General features: G+C 43.1%; 1 protein-coding gene across 2 annotated transcripts; it reads right to left on the reverse strand.

The window, feature by feature from the left end:
• Window positions 1–180: 180 nt before the first annotated feature.
• On the reverse strand, window positions 181–15,078 carry TMC7 (transmembrane channel like 7). Of its 2 annotated transcripts, XM_058816003.1 has the most exons (17): window positions 14,982–15,078; window positions 14,572–14,812; window positions 12,318–12,466; window positions 11,808–11,975; window positions 11,543–11,628; window positions 10,890–11,035; window positions 10,217–10,364; window positions 8,612–8,782; window positions 6,933–7,090; window positions 5,955–6,072; window positions 5,239–5,336; window positions 4,737–4,920; window positions 3,793–3,923; window positions 3,370–3,525; window positions 2,423–2,501; window positions 1,982–2,090; window positions 181–1,282 (listed from the first exon to the last, which is right to left on the reverse strand). In XM_058816003.1, exons 1-17 carry the CDS (start codon window positions 15,031–15,033, stop codon window positions 1,272–1,274), a joined length of 2,205 nt encoding a protein of 734 aa, XP_058671986.1. In that variant the 5' UTR covers window positions 15,034–15,078; the 3' UTR covers window positions 181–1,271. The 2 variants fall into 2 exon arrangements, with proteins under 2 accessions (XP_058671986.1, XP_058671987.1); XM_058816004.1 differs by lacking the exon at window positions 1,982–2,090.
• Between the last annotated feature and the right edge of the window lie 1,685 nt (window positions 15,079–16,763).

Consider the following 16,763-nt stretch of genomic DNA (forward strand, 5'->3'; position numbering starts at 1 on the left):
AGCCCGCTGCGTGGTTGCCATGGGAGCGAGGGGCGGCCCCTAGCGGGCGAGGAGGGAACTGCGGCGGGAGCGGCGCTGAGGGCGGGCGGGAGGCGCGCTGAGGGAGCGGCGCTGAGGGCGGCCCCCACAGGCACAGCAAGGGAACGGCGCCAGGCGCTATGATAAAATAAATAGCGTTTATTGAACGGTCATTCCTTTAAAATGAGCACAGAAAACATTCCAAAATATTATATTAAAAAGATAGTGTTTCACATTAACTAAGAGCGGACTAACGCAGATTTCAAACAATAAAAGTTTTGTACAAGAAATCCTTAATCACAGTCTTCAAATAAAGGACTGGGTTAGTGGCCTACAGGGACACACGGCTGTCTGATACACACGGTCCCAGCAGTTCAGGTAAGACAGATAAAATGAGAAATTAAGGGGTACTGGCACACTATTGCCAAGCAATAATTTAACTCTGAAATATTCACATTTTAAAACACATAGACCAGTAGTCAAGATGTTCATACAAGAACAAAAAACAAATAATAATGACTTAAAACATTAAAAAAAAAAGAGAGGCCCCTCCACAGCACCAAGGCTGGTGACCCAGTAGTGCTGTGCCTACTGGCTTTTTCCTACCCCAAGTGTTTATTCAGAGCTCTTTTATCAGTTTGTTATCTCTGAACCATTTTATATCAGTTATCCAGTGTTCAACTGCTCTTTCTACTTCAGACCAGCATAAATGGCAAACCCTCACCTCTAAAAATATCGATTTCAAACCCATGCCATACTTTCTTTTCCTATGCACTATTTCAACATACTTCCATACAAACTTGTTTTTAAAACCAAAGCAAATGAAAGGCATTGAAAACATATAAAACCATACCTTTTCCCTCTCTCAGGATTCTTATAGTGTAATGTGTAAAAACAGTACAAAAGGGTTTCAGTTCTGATCACATTTTATGCAAACTCCCTGAAAAATAGGGATCAAATCCCAACAACCCTGAAGCTGTATGAGCGTAAAGTATCCTTTTTTGAACAGCTCTAACACAGTATAAATCAGCTGAATTTCCAAGTTTTGGAAACGTTAAGCCTCGGACCACAAGCACCCATTAGACAGACCACAGTCCCAGGGTGCCAGTCAGCTGCTCAGGTTTTAGAAGATGCAAATACTTCTGCTCTTATCTTCTTGTTCTGGGAGTTTCAGGAAGTCAAATTCTTTGGGCTTGCGTGGTTTTCAAGGTTACTTCTGAGCTTCTGTTATTTTTCTGATTAGGAACATCTTGTCACGACTCTCCTGGAAAGACAGAAGAACAAGAATGCTCCACGTGAACAGTGTTAATACAAGTCATCTACAACAGCTCATTTCTTCATTAGAAACAGATGCACTCACCACTTGTACTCCCCCAGCACACTCTCAACTGCCTGAACAATTTCAAGCTCACAAAGGCCTTGACTTCCTTTATCTCACCTCAGGTTACACACTAACAGTTCTGCATTGAGCGTAGTAAAAACATCTCACACACCTCAAATTTAAAACCATGCTTCCAGGAAGCTGAACAAGAGCAAGCAAACGAAAATAAAAATCACAGAAGAATTTTTACATTTCCCAGCTGATTTGTGAGCACTTCAAAAAGCAGAAAGGCTTTTGTTCCTAAATTCCTCACTCCTGAAAAAGCTCCCCCCAGTAAGTGTTTTTCTGCACACAGGTTGTTAAATGCCATATCTGAAAGAAGCACATATCCAGAAATGGGCTATTTAATAAGAAAGTGAGAAGTCTCACTGCTGAGTTCTAACTCCAGCAGTTTGTCAGATCACAGCACACAAATGCTGCCACACCTGGCAGTGGCTTGGGATGCCACAAAGCAGCATTTCTGCACTGGCACCTTCTCCAAAGGGCTCTCAGTGCTGACTTGTTCCACTTTCAGTACCTGCTCAAGCATTTCTGGGCCTACACTCAAGAGCAAGACCAAAAAGATGCAGCAGAAATACAGACCTGGAGGGCAGGGTAAGGAGTTGGGTGCCTGTTTGTGAGGGCAGAGAAGGAAACAGAAGTGGAGGTTGTGCAAGATGGTGGAGAGGACAGGAAACACAGGATTCAGGCTCTTTGGCAGAAAAAAAACATGCAGATAATTGGATTTAAATAAGGCAACAGATGACAAACAGGGACACAGCTTCTCAAGGGCACATCTCTTGCATGTGTGTTGCCTGATATAAACAGACCTTGTTGCAGTTGCAGCTGGTACCCAAGAAAATCAACTCCACTGAGAAATACCACAATGCTTTGGTTATTTTTTCTGGGTAATTTGTAAAACATTCTTTACTGCCTGTTGCAAACACCAAATATCCAGGAGACTATGAAAACCAATATTCCTCTCATTTCTGTACCCCTGAAGTTCTCTTTGTTGTGTGAGTAAAGTGTTGGGTCAGATCTTACCAAAACCAGTTGTTCTCTCAGCTGTTCAACCACTCGTTTGTGTGCTCGAGCCAAGGCAATAACATAGAACATAATAATGCTGTAAACAACAAACAAAAACTGAGAACATAATGATGCTGTAAACAACAAACAAAAACTGAGAACATAATGATGCTGTAAACTACAAACAAAACCACAGAACAAAATGATGCTGTAAACAGCAAACAAAAAGGGAGGACTTGAGATTTCCTGTGTATGTAATAAGCTCAGTTCAGGAGAACACATAAATGTGTGCTACAAAAAGGAAGGGCTGGGTGGAGTCCTAAATAAGCCACGTGGTTTTTCAAGCATAGAAGTTTGAGAAAGCATCAGGTAATAAGGCTCCAAAATTTGCAAACAGTTTAACTAAACTGAAATGCAAAAAGCTCCATTTAAACTTAAGAAAAACACCTCTTTTTATTGGAAGACTGACCAGACCCTGGAAGAGTGTTGTGCAGGCTCTGTATCTTTGGAGATACTGAAAATCTAACTGGGTATGGCTCCTGCTCTACTTGACCCTGTTTTGAACAGGAGAATTGAGTTAAACCCTCTCTGCAGGTGACATCCAACCTTAAAAATTCTATGATTCTACACTGAGTTTTATCTTACAGAATGACTGCTTTGGGAGTTTTGTTTTTTCAGACTGGGGATTGTGGATAGGAGTAGTGACCACAGGGCTTACAGTACTAATTTGCAGAGGATTCACAGTTAACATTTTTGAGGACGACATGGTTGAATATGGGATGTGCAAGAGGAAATGGAAGCTGATGAATGTGAACACATGGGCAAAGACAAAAGGACTGAGGATTCCTATGGGTTTTGATGCTTTTGACTGCAAATGGAAAATCTGGCCTAACAGATGCTTGATATGAGTTCAGTAAGGAAGGAAATGAAGCTGAATAAGGGAATCAAATCTTCACAGTACTCACCAAAGGATCACAAAAAAAGGCACTGCAAAGGCTTCTGATGAAATGCCAAAAAGGAACTGCTGCAGGCCTGTTGGAAACTGAAGTATTGTATCTGGAATAACTTCCCATGAAGTGTTAAAATTCCTGAATGGCCCACAAGCCTTGGAAGAGGGGATACTGTCAAAGAAGCAGAACAGAAAGATATTACACCAAAATGTAAAGATAAAATAATCCAGCACAAACCCAGCACCAGTTTGGTGATGCAGTAAGTGTCCTATGTCTATAAAACTGTAATTTTTGTTTTCCTGAACTAAGCTATAAGTTTATGTGTTACACCCTATAGATTTTATTGCATTAATCATTCTAAAGTTGTGTGTGTGCTTTTACAGAACTGACAAGCTTGGAACAAGTTTCAACTTCACAGAACTTAAAATTGTCACTTACCGTGCTATGCTGAATCCCACAGGGACAAAAGCCAAGAGGAGCCCAATCAACAGCACCACCAGGAAGAAAAAGTTGGAACTTGATGCCCTTACAGGCCTTGCTGCAGGTTTACGTGTGTGTATCAAAACAATCTGAAGAGGGAAGGTGAGTGAAACTGTTACCAGTACATCTATCCAGAGATACACCCAAATATACTTCCCCAGCAACTGAATTTTCCATTCTCTAACATGCCACCACACAACCACCTCCTTTGATACCTATGGGCTGGGAAGGGCTAAGACAAGATTGCCTCACATTTTGGTATAAGTCAGTGTCTCCTAATTTGTGTAAGAATTTGATCCAGAGGACCTCACACACTTGCACAGAGTCAACAGCACCAACCATTTGGTGTAGGACCCATGGCACTGCTGTTGGCTTTGTTCAGCCACAGCTTCTCTGGATACATCCCCTCTTGCAAGACCTAAAGTATCAGCAAGAATTGGAGGCACAGAAGGAGCTGTGTGGTCACTGAGCAAAACTTCTGATAGTCAGAAATCACATAAACATCCAACCCAGCTTGGATTTTCCATTTTGCTCCCAAATTTTTAGCAGTTTTGCAAAATTTTGTCCAAGTTTTAAGCTGTGTTGCTAGTAAATAGATTACTGCACAAAAGTCTTATAAACTAACTTTGTTACATAAAAAGCTGTTCTTTTAAATAAAGACAAATAATTTGAGAAGTAGTAATTGAAATGTGGCTTTGCTTGATTTCAAAGCAAAATTCTACTGTCTGTTAAAAGCACAAAACCTTACTGAAAATGGAATATCATTGGCTCAATCCATCCACTGCATCTACAGGTGGTTTTAGGGTTTTTTGTTGGTTTTAAATCCCTGCATATCTATATGCCTGCATTACAAAAACCACAGAGATGTACTCAATTCTTTATCAAGCACATGCCCTCATTACCTTTTTAACATAAAAGATGATGAAGTATTTTATAGTTGCTATTGCAGGGAGAAGTGGTGAAAAGAAGGTTCCAATGAAGCAAATAGTCTGCCCATAAATGATTTCCAGGACACTGTCAGAAATTGCAAATTCCTTATCTCCAAACCACTGAACAAGCTTCCAAGAGCAATGAGTAACTAACAACCTGAAACCAACGAATATTTTTAGTCCTAAACTGAAGTTGTAGAATTGAGATGCATTCTAACACATTTGAAACACACACAACTTAGCATTGAAGCATTAGACAACATAACAGAAAAGGTCTGAAGCAAAAAGCTCTCAAATATCAAAACCTATACAGCCACGTGAATAGCAAACAGGTGCTCAAACCACCAGAAATATGTTTGTGCTTTATTTTTAAATTAGTAATTTAGTTAGCAGTATGGGGAATTTAAAGCAGAAAAAAGAAAATGTGTTTCATATGTCATTTGTAAAAATATGCTCAAAAAGCAGAGATACATACTTTCTGGGGAAGTCTACAAACAGGGCCACAGCAAGAATTACAATGAAATCAAATATCATCAGTTTGTACATTTCTTGCCCAACATCAGATTCCCAGCACTGTAAAAACAAGTTAGGAAAAACAAGATTAGAAGTCTAAATAAACAAGTGAACAATCTGTCTACTACTAAAGCAATAATCATCTCAGTTAACACCATGAAGGTTCAAATACTATTAACTCCAATTTCTAAAATACTCAAGTGTTTCAAAGTTCCCATGCTAAGCTTTTCACTTTTTTATTTTGTTTGGTTTTGGGGTTTCTCTGTGAGGTGGGGCAGGGGGGGTGTGGCTGTGTTTGGTTTGGTTTTGGTGGCTGGGGAGTTTTTTTGGGGTGTTTTTGTTTTCTTTTGAGGAAAACCCATTTGCCATAATGCCACAAAAGGCAGTAGCACAACATCTCCAAAACACAGCTACCTCAGACAATCCTCATGGTGGACAGAAAGTCTGTGCTAAGGAATCATCTACCACTGGACTAACTCTAATCAGAGTTTTAGACAAGCAAAGGACAGATGTGTAACCACTGCACTGGTTTGCACTGAGCAGTGGGAATCAACACCAGGTGTAGCATGAATAGCAACCCCAGGGCTCCTACTGAACACCTCTAGACAAGCAACTCTCATGGAAACAAATCTCCCTTCACAAGCTCAGATGATTAAACACCAAGATAAATCTGCTTACAGGATAGAGTTTGTAATTGTATCCACAGGGCTTACACTTGTCACTGCCACAGTCGGAGATCTGACTCCACAGTGAGAACAAGAGAACGCCAATATTGGCCAACCGCACAAAGACACACCTGCAAGAGAGGCAAAACCTAACTCCAAATGTGCCAAAAAACAGCCATTTAACACTTTTCTCACCTTGTACAGGAGTCCAAGGAAGCCTTAAAACACAGAAGGGTCATGCAGACCTTTAACAGGGCAGCCAGCCAGATAATAAACACATTTCTTTCCTTAGCAGTAAGTTTAAAATTGCTTTTGACCTTCCCAGCTTTAGGCTACAGCCCCTTGTTTCTTTTCTCAATAGTGTTCCTAGATCAGTCATTTCAGCTGCAGATCTTGATGCTGCAATGGGTTGCAATTCCCTCAAGTACTGTTCATGCATTTCCATTTCATGTAGCTTCAGGCCTTCTGAAGCACTTGGCCAAATCACAAACACAAAGCATGGACTTGCAGAGTTCAGGTGCTTCAACCCAGATCTTACTGCCTTAAGCTACCAAACACCAGCTCTTACACTGACACATCTTTTCATCTTTTACCCCAAAACTTTTAACTTCTGCCTTTAGCAAAGCTGTGCTTCAGTCGCTGCTGTACACTCACTTTTGCTCATTCAGGGAACTGCTGCACACAAAGCAGTGAATCCACAGCTCTGCAGCCACAAGTTCTCTACTGACTGTTTATTCAGGTTGAAGATGTCCAGACCACACAGCTAAATGGGACCAAGAAAAAAACTTGGACACTGAGATGACTGCCGTGTACTGTCATCAAAACACATTGTTCCCAGATTTAAAGTTTCCAACTAAACATTGGCCAAACAATGTCTCCTTGGTTTCCAGTGCCAGCTTCTCTGCTTCTTGACATTTCAATGTTACAATACATATAGCCTAACAAGAACAAGTGGTTGAAACATCCAAAGCCACAATAAAAAGATCTTTACCTCAAGAGTGTCAGCTTGATTTCAAAGGCTGGTGTATACTCTTCAAATTTGATCAGAAATGCAAAGATCAGAGGAGCGATGAAGTTGGCCAGTGTGATCACCATGGAAGGCAAATACTGCACTAAGAGATTAACCTGGGAGTTTGCATTGCCAATGTCCTGCAGGAGAAGAGATGAGACAAACACAATGCTTAGAGAAACACACCTTCCTGAGCGTGCTGTCCCCAGCTACACACCAGCCTGCCTTGCCCAGGATCCAGGCAGCATCTTTTACTCTGTCTTCATCCTCCACTGATATTTGCATTGGCAACAAGAATCAACACCAGGTGTAACATGAATGGCAAACCCAGGGCTGATTCTGAACACCTCCAGACAAGCAAATTTCATGGAGAACAAATCTCTCTCCTTTACAGGAGCTTGATCCCTGCTATCTGTGCAGTTTGCTGCTACACACCCTTGATTTCTCCTGCTCCTTTCATCAGGAACTCCCTCCCCCTCCAGGTAAGAGTATTTCTGAGCTTCCTTAAAGCTTCTGTTTAAAGAGGTTAAACTCACCAAGGTTTGTGTCTGACTGTTGCTAACCAGCACCAAGGCTACCAGGTTTTACAGCTATTCCAAGTGCAGACACTTTTCAATTTAGTCTTACTGGTGCTAAGCAACTCAGGATGGACTTTCCTACCATCCTGACAAGCTCCTCTAACTGCTCATTAAGACAAGGTCAAGATATCAGCCCTTCTACTTAAAGCCCACAGTAAGTGAAGCTGTTCTTGAAGTTGTTCAGTGTTGTGCAGTCCTCTTCTCTGCCCTCAAACAGTATCTCTGACACATAAACTCATTTAGCCCCCATTTCCTGCTTCTGTCCCTGCAATCCTGGCAGTTTACAGAAGTTCACAGTTAGGTCCACCATGAGCACAACTTTCCTTGTGAACAGTTAAATCCATCACACCAGGAACTTACACAGAGGAGAAAAAAATTGTGGTCCCCATTTCTACCAGACTAATCAAACCCTGGGGTCCTAGAGAGAAGTCAATTACTTTTGTGAAGCTGTCACAACCAGAAGTTTGTCTGCTTTGTTCTTCTTCTGAACCACTCTTTCCATCTGCTTGTCCTGCCAGAGGTGAAACCAACTCAACCTGATTCTTTCTGCTAGTGATGCAAGAACATTTGCTTCTAAAAACTGCTGTGTGATCAAAGCCTTCCTGTTTCTCCACACTGGGTAATCAAGCCACAAGACAGATCACAATCTTCACTCTGCCTTCCCCTGAAGTGCATTTTTGCAGCTGACAGTGAACCAGATGACGTGAAACTGATCATGATGAAGTTTGATTTAACCAGGTCAGCTCTCCCAGCCAGTTCACTGTCCAGACCCAGCAGGTCAGTGAGGTGAGCACAGTTACAAGGGAAACGCAGTGAGGGCTGCTCTTCTTGTCAGCTCCAAGGCACTCAACACTGAAGCCTCTGCAGCAATGGGAGACGTCACTGGGGAGGCTTTTTTGGCACATGGTTCTTGATCTTTCCTGCTCTCATCTACTGAAAAAAATATCTAAGTCTGTAGAAAGCATTTTCAGATCCCTGCATGAAAGGTGCTATATTAAGATACTTGACTCTTGCACAATAGTTCCTCTTGCTGTAATCACCAGCCTTCACCAAATCTGTCCTAGTCTCATTTCTTATACTCACATTGGAGTTTTCTTGAGAGAAGACAGTTACTCTATAAATTGAGTAAAAACATCCTGATAAAATGGCAATGACAATTATATTTATAAATATTCTCAGAGAGTAGATGCGAAGCTTTTCTTCCGTTCTCCTCTCAGCTATTTTTTGCTTCAGTTTTTCTTCCTGCAAGTCCATCTACAAAGAAAAGCAAAAAGAGATGCAGTTTTTTGATGCAGCATACAACACTTAACACCATGTCTTCTCCCTCTGAAAAGTGCAAATCTGTAGCCTGTTCCAGGAGAGTCAGTCCAGTGCCTGCCCAAGCACACAGAACAGAATGTCTTTTCTTTTACAAAACAGGTCCCTGCAGGGATGGAAGCACCTGTGTGCTCACCCTCCTCGAGCTGAGGGCTCTGTAGCCAAAGACAAGAGTCCTGCAATCCTCTTCTCTCTACTGTATCAGTAACACATTTCCTTGAGGACAGACAGTTTGCCTGTTTGTTGAGAGACTGCTCTCAGCTTGAAACTAAACTCTGAAATGGGTAAACCAGTCACTAATCTCGTTACTTCTGCAGGTAAGTAACTATGGTTCAAAATCCCTTCTATTCTTTATGAAGGAAAACTGGGGGATGGCACTGAAAGAAGGAAGTACAGTCTTGAGCAGCTTGTCATGTAAACTTGGTGTATTTCACCTTCACTGACAGGAAAATACAGTATCTCCTGTGAGGGCAATTTAACTTGGGCAAACCCACATAACAGCTATATGAGAGTATTTTCTGAGGATTTATGTCCATCAAACAGTAATATTAAGGGGCTAGTTCTTCTAAGATGTGTGTTCTGGAGGCAAAAGTGTAGCAAGTGAAGGAAGTTCTGATTCTATGATGAAAATAGATGACTGTGAACTTCATTAGAGCAGAAAGCAACTCACTGTAATTTATGAAGTCTGTAATTACTGCTTTGTGGTTTGAAGTGGAAGCATCTTCTCAAAGGTAATATTTTCACTACACAAATCTCTGCTTCCAGTTTACAGAGGGCTAAAAGAAGGTCCTTGTTTTACCAAAAGAACCTTTCAGACTTTTTTCAGTGCTTTATGATTTGGGAAATCTATAGCTCCTTCAGCATTTTGCATGTGCATGTGCGCCAAAGACACCTAGTGAGAATTTTTCAGTATCTTCTTACTGCAGCAATACTCTCAAGCAGTACAAAGAGCACCATCTGAATTTTATTTCTCCCCAAACTACTCCTAACTGCACTGCATGCTTAAACCCCAGAACACTCCAACTCATCCCTGCAGGGTATTGCCTGCAGCTGGGACAGCTTTTCCTGTTGGACTATGCAGAAAATAACACAGGAAGCAGGACTGGAGCGTGAGGAAGAGGCAGATAAGAAAAGCAGCTACAGGCTGGCGTGGGTCCCCAGTGCAAGGGGAAGGGCCAACAACATCCGTGCCAATCCTTCTCACGCTGCACCAGCTACCTAGAAAGCATGCAAGAGGATGTGGGCTGCACGCTCAAAACAAGCAACTTCAATCCTTCTCAACTTTATTCCCTCACCTGCAAAACTGCACACCTCTGTTTTAGCCATCAAAGCTGTATGAAACCAGAATCACAAAAAGCAGAAGTTACTCACCTGGAGCTCATATTGCAAGCTGCAATGTTTCAGCCGGGCTGCATTTGGGTCTGTAATGCAGAAGTCCCAGCCTGCAAAGACTTTGTTACAGTAACTCTGAAATGGATCTGCATCGTGCACTAAGTTGTGCTTAAAGCCTTCCACAGACCTAGAGAAAAATTTGTGAGAAGATGTATTTTATGCACAGGAAACACACACACAAGGAACCTGGCTGATCAAAGACCCTCACAGTGAGCAAACTGTCACCTTTGCTTAGTACCAGCCAGTGTCTGGGACTCTTTCAGTGTGAGATTCTGCAGCAGCTGACCCTGACTGATACACGTTATTCCCACCTGCACTTCAGCACAGTCACACCTCCTCACCTCACCCAGAACCAGCAAAGGAAACTGAGATGGCACAAATAAAACTCAATCAAAACCCCCTAAAAAAGTCCTCCAACAAATTCAGTATAGTTGAGAGGCTTTTACTTATAGGTATGCATACATATGAAAAACTGATACTTCAAATTGTTTTCTTGTTCCCAAGCATTCCAAAGGCTACTGAGGCACTGCACCCTCAGGCAAAAGACTCCCCATTCCACACAAACAGCTCAAGAAAACAGTATGTTCCCTTCAAGAAGGAGTACAATCTAAACTGTACAACAACTAACAGTAAATAACACCAACATCTTTACCTCTTTATTATCCAGAGGAAACTTAAGGCAAGGTAGGCAAATGTAGCCAGCAGGTATGCCAGTGGCAAATTGTACCTCATGATACTGATCCATACAGCATCTATTGAGTAATAGCCATAAAATAAACTTGTCACTTCAAGGAATCCCTGTGAAAACAAAGTTAGAAGAGAATTTGTAACAGCAGCAACAACTACCTCATAAAATCCAACATGGCATTAAGCAAGTAAATTTTGTAAATTTAAAATTTGAGCCCCTGGCAAGCTACAAGTCTGTAGCTTCTAAATGCTGCCATTGCCTTACCAAACTGTAGTGCAGGCACTGTGTGCTTAAAATCCCTCCCCTCTCCAATCAAAGAACTGCAGGACACAGACACTGGGACCCTACACAGAGAGCACAATAGGCAGTGTGCTCCAGCATAATGAGGGGCAGCAGCTGGCAAGGAGAGGCACGGGCTGCAGCACGTGGCCAGCCAGGCCTTGTGCTCACTCAGTAAAAGTCAGTTTGAAAACTGCCCTTCTCAGAGATAACATACCCCAGTGATGCATATCCCTTACAATTTTTCAAAATTATCAAAGCTTCATTCCACAAGTAATTTTTTTTTAATTTTAAATGCAACACAAGACACAATTTAAAAAACCCAACTAATTACTTACAGTGCCACTGAGTAAATCTTTGAGGTAAGTATAGAAGTACACAAGTCCCTTATTACCACTAGGTTTATAAATTGTGCAGATAACATCTGTCAAAAGAAAGGTATGAAAAGTCACTCAAATGGTAATGCCCACTGACCTGCAAGATCACGTTAATTCAAACATGCCACACTCTTATAAAAAGGCTTTCCTTTTTTTCTGGGAAGTGGAGAAGAAGCTGATGGAAAGGGGGAATCTTACAACAGCTGTATATAGAGAAGATGTTTACCTATGTTCTTTGGAGGAATATAAGCCATGGTACTGTTGAATAATCCAAATGTAGAAATTATGGTGGGAAGAACAACAAAACTGAACATCAGGATAAAAATTATGAAGTTCAGCAGGACCAGAAAGCGCAGGAAGGAGAAGTAGGACTGGATACCAGTACCAAATTTCCCTGGGAATAAAAGAAACATGTGCCAATAATTAAGGTGATAAAACCATTGAAAATAGAGAGCAGATTATAAAATCAGTTTCACTGAACCAAAGAAACATTGTTAAAGCTAGTTTTAAGTACTACAGAATTTTAACAATATAACTGAAATGCAGGTTGGACATATTAATAATTTTTTCCAATATATTTCCTTCTATCATATAATGGATTTTACATTCAGCAATAACAAGGTAAGAAAGTAACTTAAGCACATGCAGTTATATCTGAAACTATGCTCACACAGGTAAAACTGCCAATAACAGAAGCAACTTTCCAGAGGAGAAATGGACATCAGACAAGAAATACCTTCTATGCTGCGAATGTCACGTCGCCAAAGCACCAGGTAAGATGACAAGCCCTTGACTTCACTGAATGCTTTTTTCAATGATTTACTGCTAGTTCTTTTCCACTTCTCCCATCTGGATAAACGTTCTGTTTCAGCCTGCTGAGAGTCCCTAAGAGTCCAGGAATACAGTTACTGAGCACAAGAAATAATTTTTCACTCCATGTAACAGGGCTTAGCAGGATGGAGCCTGCCCACAGCCTTCAGGGAAATAGCTACAGACACACAAGCTCTCCCCATCTGATCTTGCTGGTAATGGCAACATCAACTTAATTCAAACAGGGCAAGCTGTCTCATGAAAAACACTCACCTCTCTTGGAGAAAAAACAAATAAACAAAGAAAAAAAACCCAACAAAACAAAATTGACAATGATAGCTTTTTGCAATATTTGCTGGAAAGTGTCAATTCAATGAATTTGAGAAAATATTTTTTGCCACCACCTCTGGGGATGCACTGTTCGAATAACAAGCTGCAAATAAACACTGAGAATGTGCCACTGTCTGTAATTTTTAAACAGTCACTTATGGATTTTCATAGTATATGAGTACATTTGCATTTTAAAAAATGCTGCCTGGTCAGTAACAGCATCAAAGAGAATTCTGAGTGGCTCAGAGTTTTTATTTTGTGGTTTCTTTTAAGAAACCTTAAAACCAGACAAAACTTCACAGAAACATAGCTTGAAAATGGACTTGTATGCAGCAAATTCTTCTCCAGCCTCTGATGCCACTGAAGAAGGGCAGTAGTTAAGTAAGTACCTATGAGAACATGATGCTGTGGTAACAAGGTTTCAGTTTTAACACTTGTAGTCAACCCCACTCATGTGCCCAAGGGATGCACTGCCATGTGTGCTGTGTTGCCTGTTTCCACATGGCTCGAGCATTTTGGCAGGAAGTCAAATTAAACCTACACAAACAAGCAGGCAGCAGATGACCTCAGCTTTAAGAGCAAATACAGCTCCTCTCAAGAGATTTCATTCTGTGCAAACTACAGGCTGCAGTTTGCCGTGTTTTAACTCTGCAGAACTGTCTGGCCCCTGCTCGGTTTGCATTGTAAATAGAAGCGTGGGCTGCACATTCATCTGAGTTACAGAAGTTGAGTGTTCAGCTCTCAGGACGTTTGTGCCAAGCACTTTGTGTTGGCAGCTGCTACACAAATGCAGATCACCGATCTGTAGAAGCGCCAGGAAGCCCCACCAGAATCTCTCAGTGCTAACATGCGTAAACAAGCCTGGGACATCGCAACTCCTCCCTCCAGTTCCTTTTTCTTGAAGAGCTGAACTTTAGATACCCAACTTCAAGTAAAAATTCAAGGTCTCGAGCACTTTACCATGACCTAGATCTACTGTTTCTTGTGTACAGCCTATAGAATTGAACGCCAGGGTCAGGCTGTTTGCCACTGTTCTTGCAATAGAGTAGCTCTTGTTCTCCCTGGAGTACCAGACATTAGTTGTACTTCCACCTCTCTTCTGGTTCATAACTAGAACCTGTACTGAACCAGTGTACCTGATTTAAAGGTGGAGCTGTATTCTGACAGTGCAAAACCACATCCTGTATCACTGTCCTCAAAGCAGCTTTCAGCCCAGCAGTAAGACATGAGACAACAAGCACTGAAATTCAGGCGGGGCAAAGCAAGGTCTTTGCAACCCGCCCCTCCGGGGGGTTACCACCCGGGGGGCAGGAACAGCCCACAGGAAAGAGTCATTTAAAAAGGAATGGGGCGGGGGGAGAAGATAAAAAGAAGCAAAGGTCCTGGGAAGCTTCCTATCAACTGTACAGAGCCACAGCAGAGAGAGAGAGCACTGCATTGTGTAAGAGCAGCTAAGCAGACTCAAGAGCAGCAGCAGCACTCGCATAGCAGCGGGGGGAGGTGTGTGTGTTCGTGCAGATAACTCACAGTGACCCTTGAAAGCACAAAACTCAGAGAAGAAAAAAAAAAAAGTACCAAAAACCCCAAACGAAAAACCGTGAGAATGCGTTTGTTTGCTACAGTTAATTCTCAGTTCTGCCTAATTTCTTCCAATTCAACCTACTTCTGTCCCCAGTCAGCCACACCCTCGTGTCAGCCAAGAGCACTCGGGCACCTTCTTGTCAGAATCACATGCCACAGGCTGAAACAGACACAGCCGAGTTCTCCTCCACCCTTCCAGCGCACCTGGCTTGTATTTAGGAAAAAGTCATTTAAAAAGCCAAATCAAGGAAGAAACGCGTAAAATTAACCTTGCTCTCCTCTTGTCTGCCATGCACACCGGGCGCTCTCGGGCAGGGCGCTCAGCCGGCTCTCCGTTCTCCTGCAGCAGCGCCCGGGCCGCGTCCCCGCGGCTGCCGTTGGTGCCCAACGGGGCCGCCCGGCGCTCCTGGGTGCCCCCGCGGCGCCTCCGCGCTGACTGGCAGCTGGGCAGCTCCTGCAGGAAATCCACAGGTGCGGCGCCGTGCGGCTCCTCGGCGAGCAGAGAGAGCCCTGCGAGGGAGAGACGGGCGCTGCGGGTCGGGGGTCGCGGCACCGGGACCCCGCAGCGCCCGAGGGGCGAGGGAGGGCAACGCCGCTGCTCCGCTCCGCTCCCGCACCGTGCCTGCATCCCCCCGCCACCTGCGGCCGTGCTGCCGCCCCGCCTGCCCCGCGCCCTCACCGCCGCTGTCCCGCTGCCATCCCGGCCCCGCGGCGGCCCCCAGCCCGCTCATGGCTGCGGGGGAAGCCGGAGCCCCGCGCCGGTGCTGCCGTTTCCGGGCGGCGGCTGCCGGGAGTGGGGCGAGGCTGCCCCGGGGCCGCCTTCCCCCGGCCCACGCCCGCCGGGGGCGCCCGCAGCCAACAGGATCGCGTTTTGGGGCAGCCGAGTCTTTCTGTTCCTCTTAGCCCCGGCTTGTTTTAAACTCTCCGTGAAGATCCACGGCAGGGTATAAAGCCTCCTGCCATCAGCCCGCTCTCTCTACTAGAATGGGTTCACGCACCCCAGGTGCGGGTTGGGGGTGTTCTGGCTGCTGGGCAGCTCTCACCGACGTTTGGCTTGGAAATAAGTTTAGTTTCAATGTCTTCCGTCAGCATTAACTGCCCGTGCTGGTGTTGGGTGCCGTAAAAACTTTCAAATTCCCATGCTTTGTCAACTCCCATTAGGTCACAAGCCCCAGCTCACAGCTTGTTCTGGGGCTGGACGCAGTGGTGCAGGCTGCAGTGGAAACAACACAGCTTTACTCTTGAATGTGAAAACTTGGTGTGAACTGGAGCAAGTAAGTCAGTAGATGCTGAACCTTTTTTCCATCTGAGAGCAAGGCGTGGGTTTTGTGTGAACTTGTAGAAAGCATCTCTGAGAAACTTATTTCTTGGAACAATTCTTGCCTTTTGTGTGAAAATAACAGTCTGTGATAAATAAAGAAATGAAGCCTCCAGAAGTCTCAAAAGCCTAACATGGAGAGGACAAAATTTATTTCTAGCCTTTCTTACTTTTTCTACTGATAGTTAAAAGATAGCCAGATTTTTCTGAAGATTCTTCATGCACTTTTTGCAGTAGTTTTAAAAATAGGTCATTTTTAGGCTTCAGAATGCTGAATCAGACACAAATGAGCATGTTTTTTCTTTTAGCTGTGTGTCGTCAGCTCAGATATGTTTTTTAAATTACTTTGCTAGCAACGATCTACGTAGGTAATCTGTTTTCATAATAAAACCATAAAATGTCGTTGATAAAAATAAAAGTTCTCAAAGTAATTTAGATGTTGATGTTTGTAATCTGTGTTACCAGCAGAGGTGAAAGGTATATCTTAAGGGGAATTGTTGTGAAATACGCACATGGAATTAAAGCACAGCAACTTCCTTATTGCACTGAATGACTTAAAAAACCAACAAAGAAACACACCATAGAGGTGCTCTTGCCTTTCTGCTAGCAGGTTTATCTTTGGCAGTTGAACTTGATTATCTCAAAGATATCTTCCAGCCTTGATGGTTCTACAATTCTATAACTAATTTTTAGCTATTTCTGATGAGAACAACTTATAACTTGCCCTCATCCTTCCATAAGTCACTCTGGAGGCCTATTACTTTTTTCCCTTCTCCTTTTCAGAGATATCAGAGATTTCAGAGATCAGGATGGTTTTTGCCAGGTGGGATTTTTTGTATAGCAAAGGCTGATCCTGTGAGTGTCAGCAGGATCAGGGTGTTGGTGACAGAGCTGGACACCTCAGTGATACACATTTGCACAGGTGATTGTGGTTCCTTGGTTGAGTGCCACATTTCATGGGATTCACTTGAACAACTCGCATGTGATCATTTTGAAAAACTCAGGGGATGGAGAATAAAACCCCTCAGCAGCATTCCTGAAAAATCATTTGATGCTGTTGAGCATTGATGCTGAGCGTGCGATTCATGTGCTGGATGAGAATGTGCATTTGTACCCATTGTTACTGGTGCCTTAAAGCCACCC

The sequence above is a fragment of the Ammospiza caudacuta genome, chromosome 17 (assembly GCF_027887145.1).
Source record: "Ammospiza caudacuta isolate bAmmCau1 chromosome 17, bAmmCau1.pri, whole genome shotgun sequence".
Classification (NCBI taxonomy): domain Eukaryota; kingdom Metazoa; phylum Chordata; class Aves; order Passeriformes; family Passerellidae; genus Ammospiza; species Ammospiza caudacuta.

Bases quoted from the DNA above. Each gene is read 5' to 3' on its own strand.
- TMC7 (XM_058816003.1), bottom strand. From the start codon at position 15,033: ATGAGCGGGCTGGGGGCCGCCGCGGGGCCGGGATGGCAGCGGGACAGC. The intron at 11,976-12,317 runs GTATTTCTTGTC...TTTTATTCCCAG, and splicing joins TGACATTCGCAGCATAGAAG to GGAAATTTGGTACTGGTATC. The intron at 10,365-10,889 runs GTAAAGATGTTG...ATTTTTCTCTAG, and splicing joins TTCCTCTGGATAATAAAGAG to GTCTGTGGAAGGCTTTAAGC.